Source organism: Lathyrus oleraceus, chromosome 5 (genome assembly GCF_024323335.1).
Source record: "Lathyrus oleraceus cultivar Zhongwan6 chromosome 5, CAAS_Psat_ZW6_1.0, whole genome shotgun sequence".
NCBI classification, from domain to species: Eukaryota; Viridiplantae; Streptophyta; class Magnoliopsida; order Fabales; family Fabaceae; genus Lathyrus; species Lathyrus oleraceus.
Genome location: NC_066583.1, coordinates 67,503,827 through 67,521,381, shown reverse-complemented (window position 1 = coordinate 67,521,381; position 17,555 = coordinate 67,503,827). Strand labels below are relative to the sequence as shown.

At 33.8% G+C, this 17,555-nt stretch overlaps 2 protein-coding genes across 2 annotated transcripts; one reads left to right on the top strand and one right to left on the bottom strand.

Annotated features, from left to right (window-relative positions):
- Positions 1 to 5,371: 5,371 nt before the first annotated feature.
- LOC127085115 (basic leucine zipper 9) lies at positions 5,372 to 8,892 on the top strand. The gene is made up of 6 exons (XM_051025694.1): positions 5,372 to 5,576; positions 7,656 to 7,770; positions 7,850 to 8,000; positions 8,082 to 8,157; positions 8,241 to 8,366; positions 8,440 to 8,892. The coding sequence occupies exons 1-6, from the start codon at positions 5,448 to 5,450 to the stop codon at positions 8,755 to 8,757; spliced, it is 915 nt and encodes a 304-aa protein (XP_050881651.1). The 5' UTR covers positions 5,372 to 5,447; the 3' UTR covers positions 8,758 to 8,892.
- A 9-nt stretch (positions 8,893 to 8,901) lies between these two features.
- Positions 8,902 to 9,626, bottom strand: LOC127085116 (calmodulin-like protein 7). The gene has a single exon (XM_051025695.1). The coding sequence runs from the start codon at positions 9,568 to 9,570 to the stop codon at positions 9,028 to 9,030; it is 543 nt and encodes a 180-aa protein (XP_050881652.1). The 5' UTR covers positions 9,571 to 9,626; the 3' UTR covers positions 8,902 to 9,027.
- Positions 9,627 to 17,555: the final 7,929 nt, after the last annotated feature.

Genomic DNA, 17,555 nt, shown 5'->3' with positions numbered 1-17,555 from the left:
CCTAGACCCTATCTCCTACAATTTTGTCATATTAAAATGATTCCAAGAGAAACGTTACTCTAAATGACATTCCAAACAACTTTCATGTTGAGTTCAAGAGCTAGTTTTGCTTGGAAAGTCATTTTTTATGGTGAAAGATTATAGGTCATTTTGTCTAACCCCTAGTTTGGAGGTCAACTTCCCAAGACCATAACTTGCTCATTTTTTATGATATGAAATCCATTAAAATTGCATGATTATATTCAAGATGTCTACTTCAACTTTGATTTTTGGAGTAAGTGCAAATTCAACTTGCAAATGCATGTGCCAAATGGAAACATTATAGGTCATTTTGGGCCAATACCATTGAACAAGTGATTTTCCTCAACTTCTAAATTGCATGACTCCTTCATTCTAAATCCAAACGAGGTCATATTTGTGACCTAATTGAAGGGATTTGAAATATCTACAACTTTGATGAAGGAACTTTTCTCATTTTAGGTCCATAGAGAAAGTTATTCAATGTGGAAGGAGTGAACATATGGCTCTGTACTTAGAATTTTTTTTATATGTTTGATTTTCCAAACTTCCACCTCAAAATTCATCATGATACAAGCTTCAAATGAAAACATGTTCAACATGAAAGTTGTTTCTCTTGAACTAGCCTTTCCAAAAAGTCTAAATCCATCTCATTTGGACAAAGTATGAATAACTTGCGGATGGCTTAAAGTTGAAGGACCATATGGAAGATTTCATGTTCCACTTTTCATACACGAATGGATGACTTGACAACATGATTTCTGCATTGCTTACACTAAATTTTGGACCTAAATGCATCATTTCATGGGCCTATCACATGCCCATGCATCCATGCAAGGGTGAATTGCCATTTTTGGAATTTTTGAATGAAGGGTGTGAAACCAATTGCATTGCCTATAAATGAGACCCTTCATGCTCAGAATTAAGGACTCATGCGCCATCTTTGATTTAGCAACCCTAAACCCTCACCATTAAAGGATAAGCTTGAAAATTTTCTTTGAAAATCGAGTTTAAATCTCCCACTGTTTTTGAGATTGAAACTCCAAGAGTCCATCCCTTTCCTTGATCCATTTCTACTCCATCAAGCATCCGAAGCAAGGCCAAGCATAATTGAGAGCAAGATCGTGCCAATCTGAAGCTACATTGAAGGTGATTTTCCAGATTTTTCCACTCTTCGATTCTCTCTTATTTCTCCACTATTCTTGTTGATTTTTGGTTTTCTGACGTCCTACCAATGTAGGCAACAAGATTGACTTGCTTAGAGGTCAAATCGGAGCAACTTAGATCATGATCCTCAAAATTCAACTCCCTGTATCTTCCTATATACTTGGAGTTAGACAAAATTGAGGCCAAATTCGAGCTCCTGAGCATTTTTTCTTTAAATCCATGTCTTGCTTTTTCATTTTTGTGATGGTTGAAGGTGGACCAGTCCGGTGAGGTCCACTGGAGAAGAAGACCGGAGCTCTGGCTCCGGCGATGTGTTGGCACGCTTCTGAACCACATGATCTATTTAAATTGTTTTAATCTCATGCGTCCATTGTAATTACCATGCCTGCTGCGCTGTTGACTCAAGACCACATGGAACGCGCGCTTGGGAGTATCTGATCTGCCACCTCAATTAATGAGGGAGATCAGATGGTCCACGTGTTTTTGATTTTCTGATTTTTCATTTTAATTGATTTATTTTCATTAATTCATATTAATTTTAATATTGATCCAAAAAATATGGGACCTTCACCAAAAAATTTCAAATATTTTTCTCTTTTATTTTCTGAATTAAAATTATTTTTTGGATCAATATTAATATTTTTCATGATTTAATTGTTTTTGTGCATATTTTTAATTGATTAAAAATACTTTTAAATCTCCAAAAATAATGAAATTTTTTCTCCAAGGTCCCTTGACCTTGTTTGACCTATGATAAATCTCTTGGCCATTTATTTGGTGTTTTGAAGAGATTTTAGGTTTTTTGATCAACCATAATTTGATTTAATGCTTTTTTTTAATTGATGTTTAATTGTTTAATTGTGAATAAATTGTGTTGATCTATTTTTATTGACTTGTGAAGTTTGACTATTATGTTTGGGCCTTGGTCAAGGTTGTTTTGACTTTTGTTGGATTAAAATCATTAGATTTAGGGGATTGATGAAATGTACATTTCATCTCCCAAAATGAATGAATGATTTTAATTTGATAAAAGTCCTCCCATGATCAATTTGTGTTTGTCTCATTCCCCCTCCGTCTTCATCTTCAATCCCTTTCTATCCCATCCATTCCATTGACCTATGATATCTCTATGTCCTAAGGTTAATTGGTTGATAAACCAATACAAGTATGAATGAGATTAGGTCCACCCTTTTGCCATTTTCTTTTTAAACGTGGTATGATTTAGGAGTACGATTCATTATACCATATCTCTAACATGAATTAACACTAACATTTCTATTGCCCGACCTCAGATAGTTTTAACTTCTACATAAGTCTAATTACGATTGCTTAACATATCTCTAAATTTTGACCCAAAAGCATAGCATTCTAGTAAGTGAGATCGTAAGTCTGCCCCCTTTCATGGTATTGTGTGAAAACTTGGCCTTTTTCCATTCCTTTGAAAGATGTCTTGGTTCAAGGATCCATGCTTGTGAATAGAGGGTTGGGTGTTCTCCAAAGAATGACTTAAACAATTGAAAAGCTAAAGCAATACTAACATCTAATCAACTAACATTTGGACTAACTTTTAAATTCAAGTCATTTACCTTATGCACTTTAAATTCAAACCATTTTACCATTTGCCATTATTCATTATCATTTAACTTGTTTATCTTAATGTCATTTTCACTTTGCTCACTTGAGCCATATATCATGAATATATTGTGATTGTATATACTTGTTTGTGTATTTTGTTTGTGTTTGTGGTCTTAGAACCTTAATGTACATAATAACAACAAAAACCCTTAAAAATTGTTTGTGTGGACTGTTGGATTTGATCTGGGACTTGGACTTAGAATTAAGCAACATTCCCTATGCAAAAGGACTTGGTCAATGTCAACTTTTCTGAAATCAAGTGCTTATGAATTGAACTTTCATTTGATGCAAGTGTTGAGATCCATTTGAGTTCCTCTGCTACATGGTCTTGATGAAAATGTTACTTTAAACCTGTGTCTAATGCCTTATTCTGAGTCATTCAAGGAGTATGTCATCTAATACATGGGAGCTTAAGAAGAAAACCTTTGTTTCTCATCATAATAGACCATTGCTAAAACAATGTTTATTGAAGGCAAAGGATCCATCAATATAATTTGGCCCCGAACTTGATTGAAGGATTCATTAAGTCCCATAAAAAGTGAGAATATGTTCACTTTAAAGATGATCAATTGAGCTCCCCCACAAGGACAAGTATGAAACAGACGAAATTCTCTTAGTTCTTCCTGTATAGATTTGAATTGAGTGAAATAACCACGTACAATGGATGTTTATTATATGCAACTGAGGAGATTCTTTTTAAACTAAAAAACACAAGGGCCATTTTTTTTGTTGAAAACGACAATTCTTTCCAAATTTTTGCAGCATTGGCAGCATATATGACACTTGTAGAGATTTCTTTTGAGACTGAGTTGAGTAACCACGAAGAAACGGTGTTTTTATTACGCATCCAAGAACGAAATTGAAGACTATTTTCTTATGGTTTTGGAATCGATCCATCAATAAAGCCAATTTTGTTCTTGCCATCAAGAGCCATTAACATAACATGACACCATAAATTGGAGTTATCACATGTTAATGATTGTGAAATCAAAATAACACATGGATATTCAGAAGAGTGAAGGTAACAGGGATCATCATGATTCACCATTGAAGGAATCAAATAAATAATAGAAGAAGAAGAAAAAGAAGAAGAATCTGATGATGATGATGATGCAGCAAACGGAAATAAGAAAAAATTAAAAAAGTTCTTCTGAAATCACCCTATTATAGTTACCTGAATTTGAGAAATAAATTATAAACTTCATTATGAAAGGTTAACATGAATTATATAGTATCTTTTCAATTAAGTAGTTAGTATGTATAGTGTATAATAAATCAAATACATTGATTATATAATAAATCTAAAAATTCAACTCTTTTTCCTTATAACTATAACGGTATGAAATAGCTAACTAACTTAGACCTTTAATAAATATGCCACATATAAAAATATATTAATTGTAGTTTTAAAGATAACATTATTATTAATATGAAATAAATATTTGAGTTTCAAACCATATACTCGGAATATTCTTCTACTCCCGTCAACACATTGATCCCGATTTGTATCAATGTGCACATCAACAACTTCCTCGTGTCAATTGATAAAAACAAATTCAAATACTAACTGCTCAATCAATGTTTGGTAGCAATTAGGGTCATCCTCTCTAAGAGTAACGAAATCTATAACACATGATCTCAAAATAATGAAGGTTCCAAATTTTAAAATATACAATTTTTTTATTAATATTAATAAACATAAAAAATACTATAATAAAAATTAATAAAATAAAAAAATACTATGATAAAAATTTAATATATATCTATATATATATAATTTTTAATTATTTTAATTATATTTTAAAAAAAATCTAGATCCTTCTTTTTAAGGGAATCTTTGAATTAATTGGCCACTCTAGTAGGAATGTAGGAGATTAATGCGGAATTTCTTTAAAGTTATGAATTATCATTCTATAATGAGTGATTTAGTTCGTCATTTCACATCGATTAAAAAAATAAATAAATAAAAAAGAAAATAATATTTTTACTAAAATATTCTTATCACCTATTGAAAATAATATTATTAATTAAAGAATAAATTAAAAAATATATTAAAAATTAAAATGAATAATTTATTTAAAAATATTTTTTTTATTTTAAATAGTCTAAAGGATTGAGGAAATTGATTAAGTGTAAAAAAAAGTCATAATCTTTTGGATATTTATTTTCTCTTTTTTACAGTTTTGCATGAAGAGTATATTCAATTTATTTTTCATAAAAAAAACAAATAGAATTTAAATTAGTAGTATTTATTTTTCACGGTTTGAAATTATAACTTTAAGATGTGTCAGTTGAGAAGCCCTTCACATTTCACAGATTCGATGATAGACGGTCCAGGTGAATCCCGTGACCTCATCAAGGGTCCACCTCGTAATTAATTCTCCTTGATTAGACTACTTTCGTAATTTCAAATCACCAACAAATTTTCTGGCATTTTTAACTTCATGTGCCGCCCACTTTCCCATTTTTATTTTATTTTTCAGAAAATTAAAATAAAAAACAATCGCACGTGTGCACGCACGCGTTCTAAAATTCTATTTATACCCCTGAAGCTCCTAACCTCACTCCCTTTTCCCACTTTCTCTATTCTCACTACAGTTAAGCTTTCTCTCTTCTCCGGCGACGTTATGGCTGCAACAGAATCGAATCTAGACGAGTTTCTCAATCTCGATTACGAACTTCGGTATCCAAGTCTTGCCGATACGGAAGCGTTCATGACCGGCGTTTGCTCCGCCGCCTTCCAAACTCTTTTACCGGTAACTCCTCTCTCTCTCTTTCTCTGATCAGTTTTTCTATCTCAATTCTGAAACTGAAAGGAATATTTCGCCACGTCATCAAGGTTACTGGCTGACGTGGCACCATGCCATGCAGTTTGTGCGGTTCGCTCAAGCTTCTTTAATCGGAAATAACAAGAACAAACTTTACATCTTAAAATGAATAAGTGACGGTTTTTCCAATAATAAGATTAATTTTGGAAATAATTTATATGTTTTTGAGAGCAAGAAAATTGCTTGTGGAGATAGTATTTTTGAAGGTTAAAGAAAAAATGTATGAAAGGTTTAAAATTAGTGGGGGTGCGTGGTGACGTGGACTGTGAGTGTGAGTAACTAGTGTGAACGCAGGGGTTTGGAGTGTGGGCCTTTTTTGTTTTTGTTCTCTTTTGGAGTCTGACCTTCACACAGTTACACCACCCAGATTCTTCATTTAAAAAAATTCATAATTAATAGTACCTCTTAAACATAATAGAATAAATTATAAAAGTTAAGAAACTTAGTTAGGGTATTAAATTTTATTAATTATTTGTACATTTAAAAAAACAGGAGTAATTTACTGTGTTTTTAATCAAAGGAGTAATTTACTAAGTTTAATCTTTGTTATCTTAAGTTCTACCGGTACAATTTTTAAAAACAAAAGTAAAGTCCTGGTGTATCAAAATAAGTAAAGTTATGGTGTATCAAAATTATTCTCTCTGTCCCAAATTATTTTGAATAAAATAGTATCTAAAAGGAATGATTCATTTTAATTTTTAATGTATATTTTGCAATATTATCTTCTAATTAATATTAATTTCATCATTCCTAATATATGATAAATATACTTTAATAAAAATATTATCCTTTTTTTTTTTTTTTTTTTTTAATAGTATGAAATGATCATCAGGATCCTTCAATAGTAAGTAATAAAGATGTTCGCCCATTACCTTAAATTTCACTCAATTTGAAATTTTTAGGTCAGCTATGACAATTGAATTTGTTTAGTAAATTTTGAATAATGGTAAGTAATTCAGTTGAAGTGATTAATGAGCTTCAATAACAAATTGTTTTAGGAAGTCCAAATTGAAATTGATTAGGTAGTGAGTTAGAAAAAGTTACATATTCTCTTAGGTTACAAAATTTTAACTTTTCAGTAAAGGTTATTATTTGTTTAAAAAAAAAACTCAAAATGATAATTAGATACGACAGGATATATGTTAGTCGAGTTAAATAATTGTTTTAGAGTTCAATTATTAACGAAAATATTTATTTATCTTTATATATAAATTTAAATAAATTATTGATATTTATAATTTAATAATTAAAAAAAAATCAAAATGGTTGATAGTAGAGTATGTTTGGTTTTACAATTAAGAAAAGTTAATTTCATAAAGATGATTTTAATTAAAAAAATGAATTACTATAAATTTGGTTTTACAATTAATAAAAATTAATTTCATAAAATTGATTCTAATTAAAAAATATAAAATAAAACTTTATGTTTGAACATATTTATATGAAATTTGAGGGTAAGAATTATTTTTGCAAACTATAAATATAAAACGATAATATTATTTACAAAAGAAAATAAAAGCTAGGCCTACAATAAGAATCACCCACTATCATTTTAAATGAATTTTTTTTTTATAAATTATATTCATAGTCCTAGAAATCTTAATTTTAATTTAGAAATAACTTTAGATGTAAAATCAATTTTAATTAAAAAAAAACTAAATATACTAAAATCTTTTTTGTGTTTTTTAAAAAACTTTCAAATCTCCTAAAATTGAATACATGGAATCTACCATCCTTCTTTTCCAAAATACTTTTACAGGATAAAAGGTTATAGGTGCAATATTATTTATATCCTATCAAACCACGCGTTTATATTTTAAATACTGATATGATATAGCAAATATAAGAATTTTGATTGGTCGCATGTGTAAGGACTATTTTAGACTATAGTGAGCTTTAAGCTCTACTATTATTAATAGAGTCTTCTAGAAGTACTTATTTTGGAAAATTACTAAAATGTCCTAGTCAGAAATTCTGTGTTTTTCACCTTTGATAAATGCATGGCAGGATGTGGTAACTTCCTTTTCAACTTGTGGTGGAGTTTCAGATTCTCAAAACCTCACTCCCAAACATTCCACCATCACTGCTACTATTGATTCTCAGTCATCCCTTTATGGCACTGGTATGCTAATTATGTAATTATCTGTGTATCATAGCATAAAAGTAGTATCATAGTTAATTAATATCTGCATATTGTGCAGTTGGAAGCCCAGTTTCAGCCAATAAACCAAACAGCAGAGAGAATCACGCCAAAGGAACATCAAGTGGTTCCTCTGATCCTTCCGATGAAGACGATGAATTAGGTCCTTGTGAACAAAGCACTAATCCACTGGATATCAAACGCCTTAGAAGGTAACAATAATAATATATCATCATTCTCTCTCAAATTAAACATCTTATACATTTCAAATCAATTATCATTATATTTTTCAGAAAGGTTTCTAATCGCGAATCAGCCAGAAGATCGAGGCGAAGAAAACAAGCTCATTTGTCCGAACTCGAGTCTCAGGTAACTAATTCATTTCATATCTAAATTTAGTTTTTCAAATTGAAGCATAATCTTTTGTGAGATGCATAATTTTGAATTCTCAGGTTGAAAAATTGAAACTGGAAAATGGAACCCTATACAAACAGTTTACGAATACTAGCCAACAATTTCATGAGGCTGATACAAATAACAGAGTGCTAAAATCAGATGTAGAAGCTTTAAGAGCAAAGGTATGTAAAGGAGTTAGCTTTTTCTATAATTTACCATACAAAATTTAATTTACATATAATTTTCTATTACTAGGTAAAGTTAGCTGAAGATATGGTCACTAGAAGCTCTTTCACCACATCATTAAACAATCAGTTTTTCCAGAATCAATGTCAAATAACCACACCGCCACAACTCAACGTGACATCCTTGCGCCGCGCGCCACATGTCTCACCAACCATCAATGTGCAGCAGGGAAATGGTGTCCCTTACAGCGGTGTCGCGGTTGGTGAACATAATTCAAATCTCGGGTTTGGAAACTTGGACATGAGTAACTACAACGACATCATTGACATCATTGACAATGGAGTCTTAAGCAATGCTATGAGCTGTGTAACTACTACCTGGCCTTAAGGGTTTTTCTTGATCACTAGATCATCTTTATATTATCTCATGTCTTTGTGTATTTGATTAGTAGATTAAGTTGATGTTTTATATGCTTATCAAAATAGTGTGTTTACATTTTGTATAAAAAGGACTTGTTGATTACTTTGTGCATTTTTCTTATAGAAACTCATCAAAATCAAATTATTGATTTATTTAATAGTACACAATTATAGCTCAATAATGATTATTACATTATTCTAAAATCAATGAATGAACAAAATGATAGATAGTACTATACTATCCCATCATCAATTCAAACTCACCAAAATCAACTTTTCCATCAAAGTTCAAATCCACAACCTTAACCATCCTTTCAATTGTGTTCATGTCCCAACCTTTATCCAAACCCAAACAATCAAGCACTCTCTTCAACTCCATTGCATCTATATATCCATCACCATCCTCATCAAATATTTTGAAAGCTTCAAGCAACAACTCACTTCTCTTTGACATGTCCTCCAATTCACCAAGCACTTCTTCCACAACCACTTCTTCATCCTCATCGTCGTCTTCATCGTCTTGAAAGACCTTGTTATCCTTCTGATCACAACCATAGATCAAACCAAGCTTTTCCACAACTTGCCTAGCATTTTCCTTCTTGATTCTTCCATTTGTTTCCATTCCAAAGACGGTAACAAGAGCTCGAACCATCCTTTCGTCGAGCTTGAGAATATTCTCTTGATCATGGTGATTATGATGAGGCATTGAGCTTGGGGGTGAGTTTTTGAATGCTTGTAAAAACTCAACTATGAATTTGGAACATGCTTCAGTTAGACCCATTTGAATTCTTAATAGAACAAAAACAGTGATATATATGAAGCAATATTGCAAGATTTTGGTTCAATGCTCATACTAGTGTAACACCTCTTTTATAGTAAGATAATTAGTATTATGCCCTTGTTTCAATTGAAAATTACTCAATTGCCAATGTATTGTGCAATTAACAACTAATAAGGCCATAAATAATTAATCATGTACCAAAATGATAATAATGAATCTTGCAATTTTATATTGGCATTATAGAGTTCCAACTTCTAAGGCAGCTGGCACATCAATTGAATGAGTTAAGTGGTATTATGTAAGGATTAGATGTAATTGTAAATACATATTTTGATTCATAAAACTAATCCTTAAGATGCAAGTCAGAAACGAAATAATTTATAGCTTAGGATGCAGATCGAATAAGCCATTTTTTAAGACATGGATGGGCAGAAACCGCGTTTTGTTGCTGTGGCAACAAATATTTTAACTTATTTTTGAATCATTTTGTTGGTCTTTCTTCCGGCACTAATTGTTGTTCATGTCACGTGCACTATTTTTAATTCATTCACAGATAATATTCTCAATTTTGTTGGAAATCCGATACATCTTATACAATGAATGAATAGTGCCAGATTCAAATCCCCAACTAAAGATACTTACCGAAAATGATAGTCTGGGTTGTTTCTCGTTTTAAAGTTGAAGTTGAAGAGTTTGTTCACTTCTGGACTTGAAAGAACATTTGAACGGATTTTATGAAATTTGTTCGTTTTATTACTCATTTGAAGTCATGGAATATAAAAAAAATTGAGACTATTTACTTTCATATTGAATGGACAAATGAAAAATTTTCATCATGATTTGTCAAGTGGTAACGAATTTAGAACAAGATGACGTTGAATTTCTCTATGACTCATGGGAGAGGTTCAAATTATTGTTGAAAAAGTGTCAATCGCATGGTTTGGATATCATGGCTCGGGTACTTATTTTTATCCATGATTTGAGAGTTGTGTGCTCCTTGATGCCTCAGTTATCAACCAGAGGCATCGTGAAGACCAAATCAGAAATAGAAGTGAAGGAACTCATAGAAAACAGGGCTGATAATGAATATTGTTTACTCGTCTATAGGGGTTAAAGAGAAAAGAAATGTTATATCTTCATACTTAAAATGCCTGGTTAGTCAGTCATGAGCTTATTAATGCTCAAATTGAAGCCTTTCACAAAGCAACTTTAAAAGTCCATCATTACAAATTTTTGTGGGCTAGTCACACTATTACAGAAAACACTTATCACAACGGTTGGAAAAAAAATATCATCACACCGGATCAACTGTTGTGAGGTAATGTGTGATTGTATGTATGATGTTTTCCACCACGTTCGAGCAACCGTGATTATAAGCTATGTAGCGCACTACCTACCACAACAGTTATTTTAATCAACTGTTAGTGATATTCTTTAATGCATAACATTTAACAACGGTTAGTGTAAACAACCGTTGTGATATATACACTGAGTTTATTATAAATTATTTGGAATGCTTATTTCCCCAATGCTCCCTAAACATATAATATTTCAATTTGATCTACAACATTATAATATGACAAATTAAGTTATATTATAAGAACAAGTTCACGTTCAATGTCAAACAATAGTTCTTCAACTCCTTATCCGCATTTTTCTCTTTAACAGTTAGAACTTTGTTTAATGGTCCTAGTTTTTCAACCGCCCCTTCCTTCACGTCTAATTCATTTTGCAAAATATCATTTACTTTGCAAACAAAATTAAAGGTGGAAAGAGGGGTAGTTGAAGAATTACAATCATTAAATAAAGTTCTAACAGTTAAAGAACAATATGCAGATAACAGATTGAAGAATTCTTGTCTAGAATTGAACGTGTACTTGTTTTCTAATATAACTTTATCTATCATATTATAACTTTCTAATGCAGTCTAAAAAGTTATATATTCGGTAAGGGATTGAAAAAATACTTAAACCACATAAGAATAATAAACTCATATTTTAAACAAACATTAACAACAATATTCATCAACAACAAACCATAAACAACATACACGATACAACAAACATATCAACTCATAGAATATTTCAGAAACGTACATGTCCCATAATGGCATCCACAATTAGAGAAGGATGAAGTTGAAGTTAGAGCTGCAAACTTGTCTCTATTTTGAATGTATGTCATTTTAAGTCTTTCACACAAGTTTGCAATGCTCACTTTAGCTTCGTCCTCGTTATTGAAACAAGCATCCCTACCTACAAGTCAAAACAAGCAGAAAGTTCAAACATTATGAAAAAAGCTATTAAAACATAAACAATAATACATACCCAGATTTTGAAACATAAACTATAGTGAAGACGAACATGTAAAGTAGTCATTTGCTAATATTTGATGCAACAAAGGTATCATTCGAAGAATACAAGTTAGTTGCATAATTTTGGTGTTTCCATATGAGAGATATGAGTGACAGAGATGTTAGGGTTTTGTTTTGAGAGAGATGGGTGACATAGATGTTAGGATTTTATTTTGAGAGAGACGAGCGAAAGAGATGTTAGGGTTTTGTTTTGAGAGAGACAGTTGTAATGTACTGAACCGAGAGATAATTTCGCTTATATATAAATAAGTAACACCTTTCACCATGTTTGAAAATACGAACTGTGATGAAATGATTGCAACTTACACCACAGTTGATTATAAAAAATATGGTGATATACAAGGTCAATCCCATTATGTCGCGATAAATAGAAAATTATTGGTGTTGGGATATGTTGGCTCCTTATTTCGATGCTCATTTTAGAGTTAAGAAGTGGAATTCCCTGTGAAGATGTTTCGAATGGATCTGATATTGGGAGCTCTAGTCGAAAGTTCCCGGATGAGAGGATCAAGATGCATCAGGGACTTAGAAATATTCTTTAGTGTTTGAAGACGTTTTCGACGAGAGATTCAAATTCAAATAAAGGAGAGAACTTTTGTTCTTATCTGAATTGCTGAGGGTACACGTGGAGCATAGTGGATAGTTGCATTCATGTAAAGTGTCATTTGTCTCGATGTGATAGAAAGGCCGTTAGAAGCGGTTATTTTGATTAGTATAAATAAAGTCTTAGTGCTAGGATCGGGGGATGTTCAAAGTATGTACCAAATCTGTAAAATTTACCAAGTATCCATGTGTATAGTAACAGTAAATTGAGAAATGTACGTTCGATTTACACCATTGTCATTTACTTTGAAGTAATTTAATTCATCTTTATTTTCCAGAAATATTTCTTTATTTTAAGGATTCATCTTTGTTGCCATTTATCTTCGTTTTTACAACGTTTCTCTTTATTTTGTGTTGGTCTTTTACTTTTTAAGTATTTTCACGAATCACTATTGTTGCAAACACTGTCAAAGTGTTTATGTTCACTAGAATTCACTTTAACAAATAATTAGCACATGTCCTAGGATCAATCTGATCGATTATGTAAGTAACTAAATTTAGTAATTTGGAAGATCAGTGGTTGCTTGCCAATTTTCACGGTAAACAAATTGGCACGCCCAGTGGGGCGGTGCTAACAATTTTGAAAAGTGAAATTTTCCTTTTTTTTTAATTCTGGTTATTCAATCATCTTCTCCTTGTCGAAAGAATTCATTGTATGTTATTAAGGAGTGGTAAAGTAGCCACAACAAAGGAAAACAGATCAAGGAGACGATCTACTAGGAGAATGGCGAATTTAAATGCGCCAAATAACCAAAATTATCGAAATCTATCAACTAGCGATGTTCTACCCCCTTCTTCTTTGGAAATGTTCTAAATAGGCTTTCAATACCCCTGGTTTCTCTATACCCTTTGGTGGTCGAGAACAACCATATGGAATGCTAATTTCAGTGATGGCAAGTTTACATAACGCTGCTTCGACATTTTCAGAACCATTGGTTAACATAACCTTCCCATTACAAGGGTCGGGATCTGGGGTTAACGCGGGTCGAAATAACCAATATTCAGGCTTGGGATACCAGATACAAATACTCAGCCTTACTAATAACTCTGCAGTAGTATGGAGACAACATATGGATGAAAGCAACCATGATATGGTCCAAATGCTTACCCAAACATTGACCATCGTATTGAATCCTTTGATTCAAAATACGGCACAATCGAATCAACAAATGACAACACAGATGTCGCGAATGTATGACTTCTTGGGTGTACCACAACCTCATTGACACCCTCTGGGGGATTGGATAGGTAAAAACCAGGGGGTAATCTTCGAAGAAGACCCTACTATTAACCAAATTCCACAAAATCAACTGCAACCAGAGATGGTAAATTAGGGAGTAGGAGTCGAACCCCCTAGGACTGAACCACAAATCCCCAGGGAAAGAGAGCCAAGGATAGTAATGATAAATAGAAACCAAAACGCTGATAATGTCATACGGCAGATTCGACATGATGATATGGCGGTAGATAATAATCTAGCAGCCATGGTCGAAAGGATTATGGTTCGAAATGGGGTAAACTTTGGCCTTCGAAGGCCAAATTATACATCACCTTTGTCGGAATATATCCTACAGGCAGAAACACCCCCTAGAACAAAAATCCCCAAATTCACTAAGTTTTTTTGGGATACTACTGAATCCACTATCGAACATGTGGCTAGATATTTAATAGAGGCAGGATACATTTTGAACAACGAAAACCTTAGGATAAAATATTTCCCAAGTTCTCTCATAAATAACGCCTTCGCGTGGTTCACCACCTTGCCACAAAATTCGATTCAAACTTGGAATCAGTTAGAGAGAATGTTCCATGAGCAGTTTTACACGGGGCAAACAAAGATAAGTCTCAAGGAATTGGTTAGTATTAAACAAAAATTTACTGAGCTAATTGATGATTATTTAAATATATTTCGATTACTCAAAGTTAGGTGTTTCATATAAGTACCAGAGCATGAATTGGTCGAAATGGTCACTGGGGGCCTTGACTATTCTATCAGGAAGAAGTTAGATACCCAGTATTTGAGAGATATGGCCCAACTGGCCGATAGGGTCCGACAGTTAGAACGCTTGAAGGAAGAAAAGGCTAGAGCAAATAAGAATAAAAGAGTAGCCTACGTCGATTTCATTAATGATGACGAAGGATCCTATAATGGGCCTTTAGACTTCGACGAAAATGAAATCGACCTTGCTAAGTTGAAGCAAGGGGCCACCTTACGCTTGTAAGGTCTTGGCCCCGTCGAACGGAAAAACCCTATTGAACCAGAAAAGAATGATAAATTTCCTAAGAAAACTTACACTTTCGACGTAACAAAATGTGACGAAATCTTCGATTTGTTAGTTAAGGATAGTCAAATGATAGTGCCTTTGGGGTGCTAAAGTACCTCCTTTAGAACAAAGAAAGAAAATATGGTTTTGCGAGTACCATAGTTTTCTGGGTCATAAAACATCTCAATGTTTTCTTTTCAGAGATCTTGTTCAGAATGTTATCCAAGAAGGGAGACTCAAGTTTGGAGACAAACTTAGGCTCCAGATGAAGATCGACTCCAATCCTCTACAAATGGATGATGCCCATTACACGGAACCAGAGGAAGTAAACATGGTCAAAGTCACTGATGATTTTGACATGACCAAAGTTACTGAGGACTTCGTCAACGAACCTGTCATGATTAGGGTTTCTGAGTATCTTGATCATGGATTCTTCAACGACTTCGTTCAGGAAGCTGTGGGAAATGCCACCAATGGAAACGCTAATGTTTTCGACACTGGAATCACTGAAGATTCCAACCTGATGATAGTAACCAAAGAAACTGCTGATGATTTCGTGCAAAAGATAAGGCTACTGAGGGCCTTCAATTGAAATTCCAGAATTGGACATCATTGAAGATGTCAACATGGAGGTTAATATGGTCTAAATATCCCAAGAAACCTCCATGGAAGTTGACAATGAGTGTCAACAAGAAGAGTATAATAAAATAGCCTTCCCTAAAGAAGACGAAACTCTGACTGATTTCCTCCAGAGGTGCCATAAGAAGTAATCAGAGGTTATGATGTACCCCCGATGCAACACCGTGTTTGACAATAAAGCGACCCAAAACCTCGAGGGAGTAAGGAGGGTAAAACACCAAGGGTGCCAGAAATCCCTTCAAGATCAACAGGCTGTCCAGCCTATAAGGGCTTTCGACCCAAGAAGGTACTACGATCCAAGAAGGCTTATGGTGAAGCTTGGTGAAACAAAACGAAAGGGTCCTGCTGCTAAATCCATCTCTTTCAAACCCAACGTTGAGGCTTCAAATGGAAAATGGGTGAAGCTAGCCGATGGTAGGAAACGCGCCCAGGGAAAATGGTAGAACTTCGAGGTGGATAGAGGTTCATCATTAACATACCGTAAGGAGTTTCAGGCTGACAAAAAAACCACCTACATTTCTGAAAACTACAAAGGAAAAAATCCCATGACAAGGTCTCAATGGAGAAGGGAACAGAGAATGAGGAAAGCACAGAGGGATGTTGTAAAAAGGTGAGTCCAACACCAATGTGCCTGCAAGGAAAAAGGAGGACTTAAGCCTTGACAAAGGAAAGTTTAGTACTCCAGCAGAGGCGACCAGAGAGAAATATGATCGAATGGCTGCAGAAGACGAAATGTTGACAGATCATTTCGACTCCGGGTCAAAAGCTTCTTTGGATATCTTAGTCGGTGTGGTATCTATGATGCCCAGGGAGTTTGACTAAATCACAGAGGTCGAAGACACCGACAGCAATACAGAAAGAGAAATGGTTGTTCACAAGCCAGTATGCTACTATGTGATGAATAATGGTTGCGTGGAGGAGAAAAATGCCTTCTTCGAGAGACCCGATAAGGTTATGAAGAGTCATCTTAAGCCTCTCTTTATTACTGGGAAGATCGAAGATGTCCCCATTAATAAAATCTTAGTGGACTGCGGCGCAATAGTGAATTTTATACCGCATCATATACTGAGAAAAAATGGCAAGTACGATACAGATGCCAAACCCCACAATATGGCGCTTTCCAATTATGAGGGAAAGGTGGATTCCACTCTTGGTGTAATCTAGGTCGAGTTAACTATAGGAACTATCACTAGATCTACAATGTTTATGATTGTGGAGACGAAGGCCAACTACAACCTGTTACTTAGAAGAGAATGGATACATGAGGTTGGGGTTGTGCCATCCTCAATGCACCAACGAATCATCATATGGAGGCCAAATGGTATCGTGGAGAATATAGAAGCAGACCAAGGTTACCTCAAGACTCCTATCAACCATATCAACAGACGCCAGTTCGACAAACATTTGGCCAATATCGCTTCGTGTGATCCGGCCAATTTTGCATTTACTCCAGACGACAATGCCTATCGTTCCCTCTATTTGCACCCTAACAATGGCTTTCGCTGGGACAGAGAAGTGGTAGGTGAAGACGACTTCGGATATCTAGGAGCGTCAGGAGTTGAACCTACAAATTAAGGAAGTGAATTCAGTGTTGATGGCTGAGTTCGAAGCGCTAAAAAGGATTTCAACTTACATAGCTGAAAACAAATAGCAATCGGCCTTGGAGGCTGAAGTCAAAAACATGGTTGCCGAAGCCAGCAAGGAGTTCCCTCAAATAGGTCCTGGAAAGGACTTCGATCCAGAGCCACCTGATAAGGTTCAGGATGAAGATTAAGGCCAGAGGCTCGACGCCATCTATAATGATGAGCCTTTGGGTTTCGAGAAGGATCTGCTAGCAACAAATATTAAGATGCTGGCTCAGGATCCACTTGAGGAAATAGACTTGGGAGGAGGATTGACAAAAAGGCCAACTTACATTAGCGCCAATTGTAACACCCCAAAATTTGCCCTCCTCATTCATGCATTCATTTCATAATGCATTTCATCATGTCAATCAGAATTAGATCCGAAAAAAAAATGAAAAATAAAATAAAATAAAATAATAAAATAAAATAATTTTTTACAAAAAAAATAAATAAATAAATAAATAAATATATATATATATAATA

Excerpts from the sequence above, each read along its gene's own strand:
- LOC127085115 (XM_051025694.1), top strand. The coding sequence starts at position 5,448 with ATGGCTGCAACAGAATCGAATCTAGACGAGTTTCTCAATCTCGATTAC. Across the intron at positions 8,001-8,081 it reads GATATCAAACGCCTTAGAAG|AAAGGTTTCTAATCGCGAAT; the intron begins GTAACAATAATA and ends TATATTTTTCAG. Across the intron at positions 8,367-8,439 it reads TAGAAGCTTTAAGAGCAAAG|GTAAAGTTAGCTGAAGATAT; the intron begins GTATGTAAAGGA and ends TTCTATTACTAG.
- LOC127085116 (XM_051025695.1), bottom strand. The coding sequence starts at position 9,570 with ATGGGTCTAACTGAAGCATGTTCCAAATTCATAGTTGAGTTTTTACAA.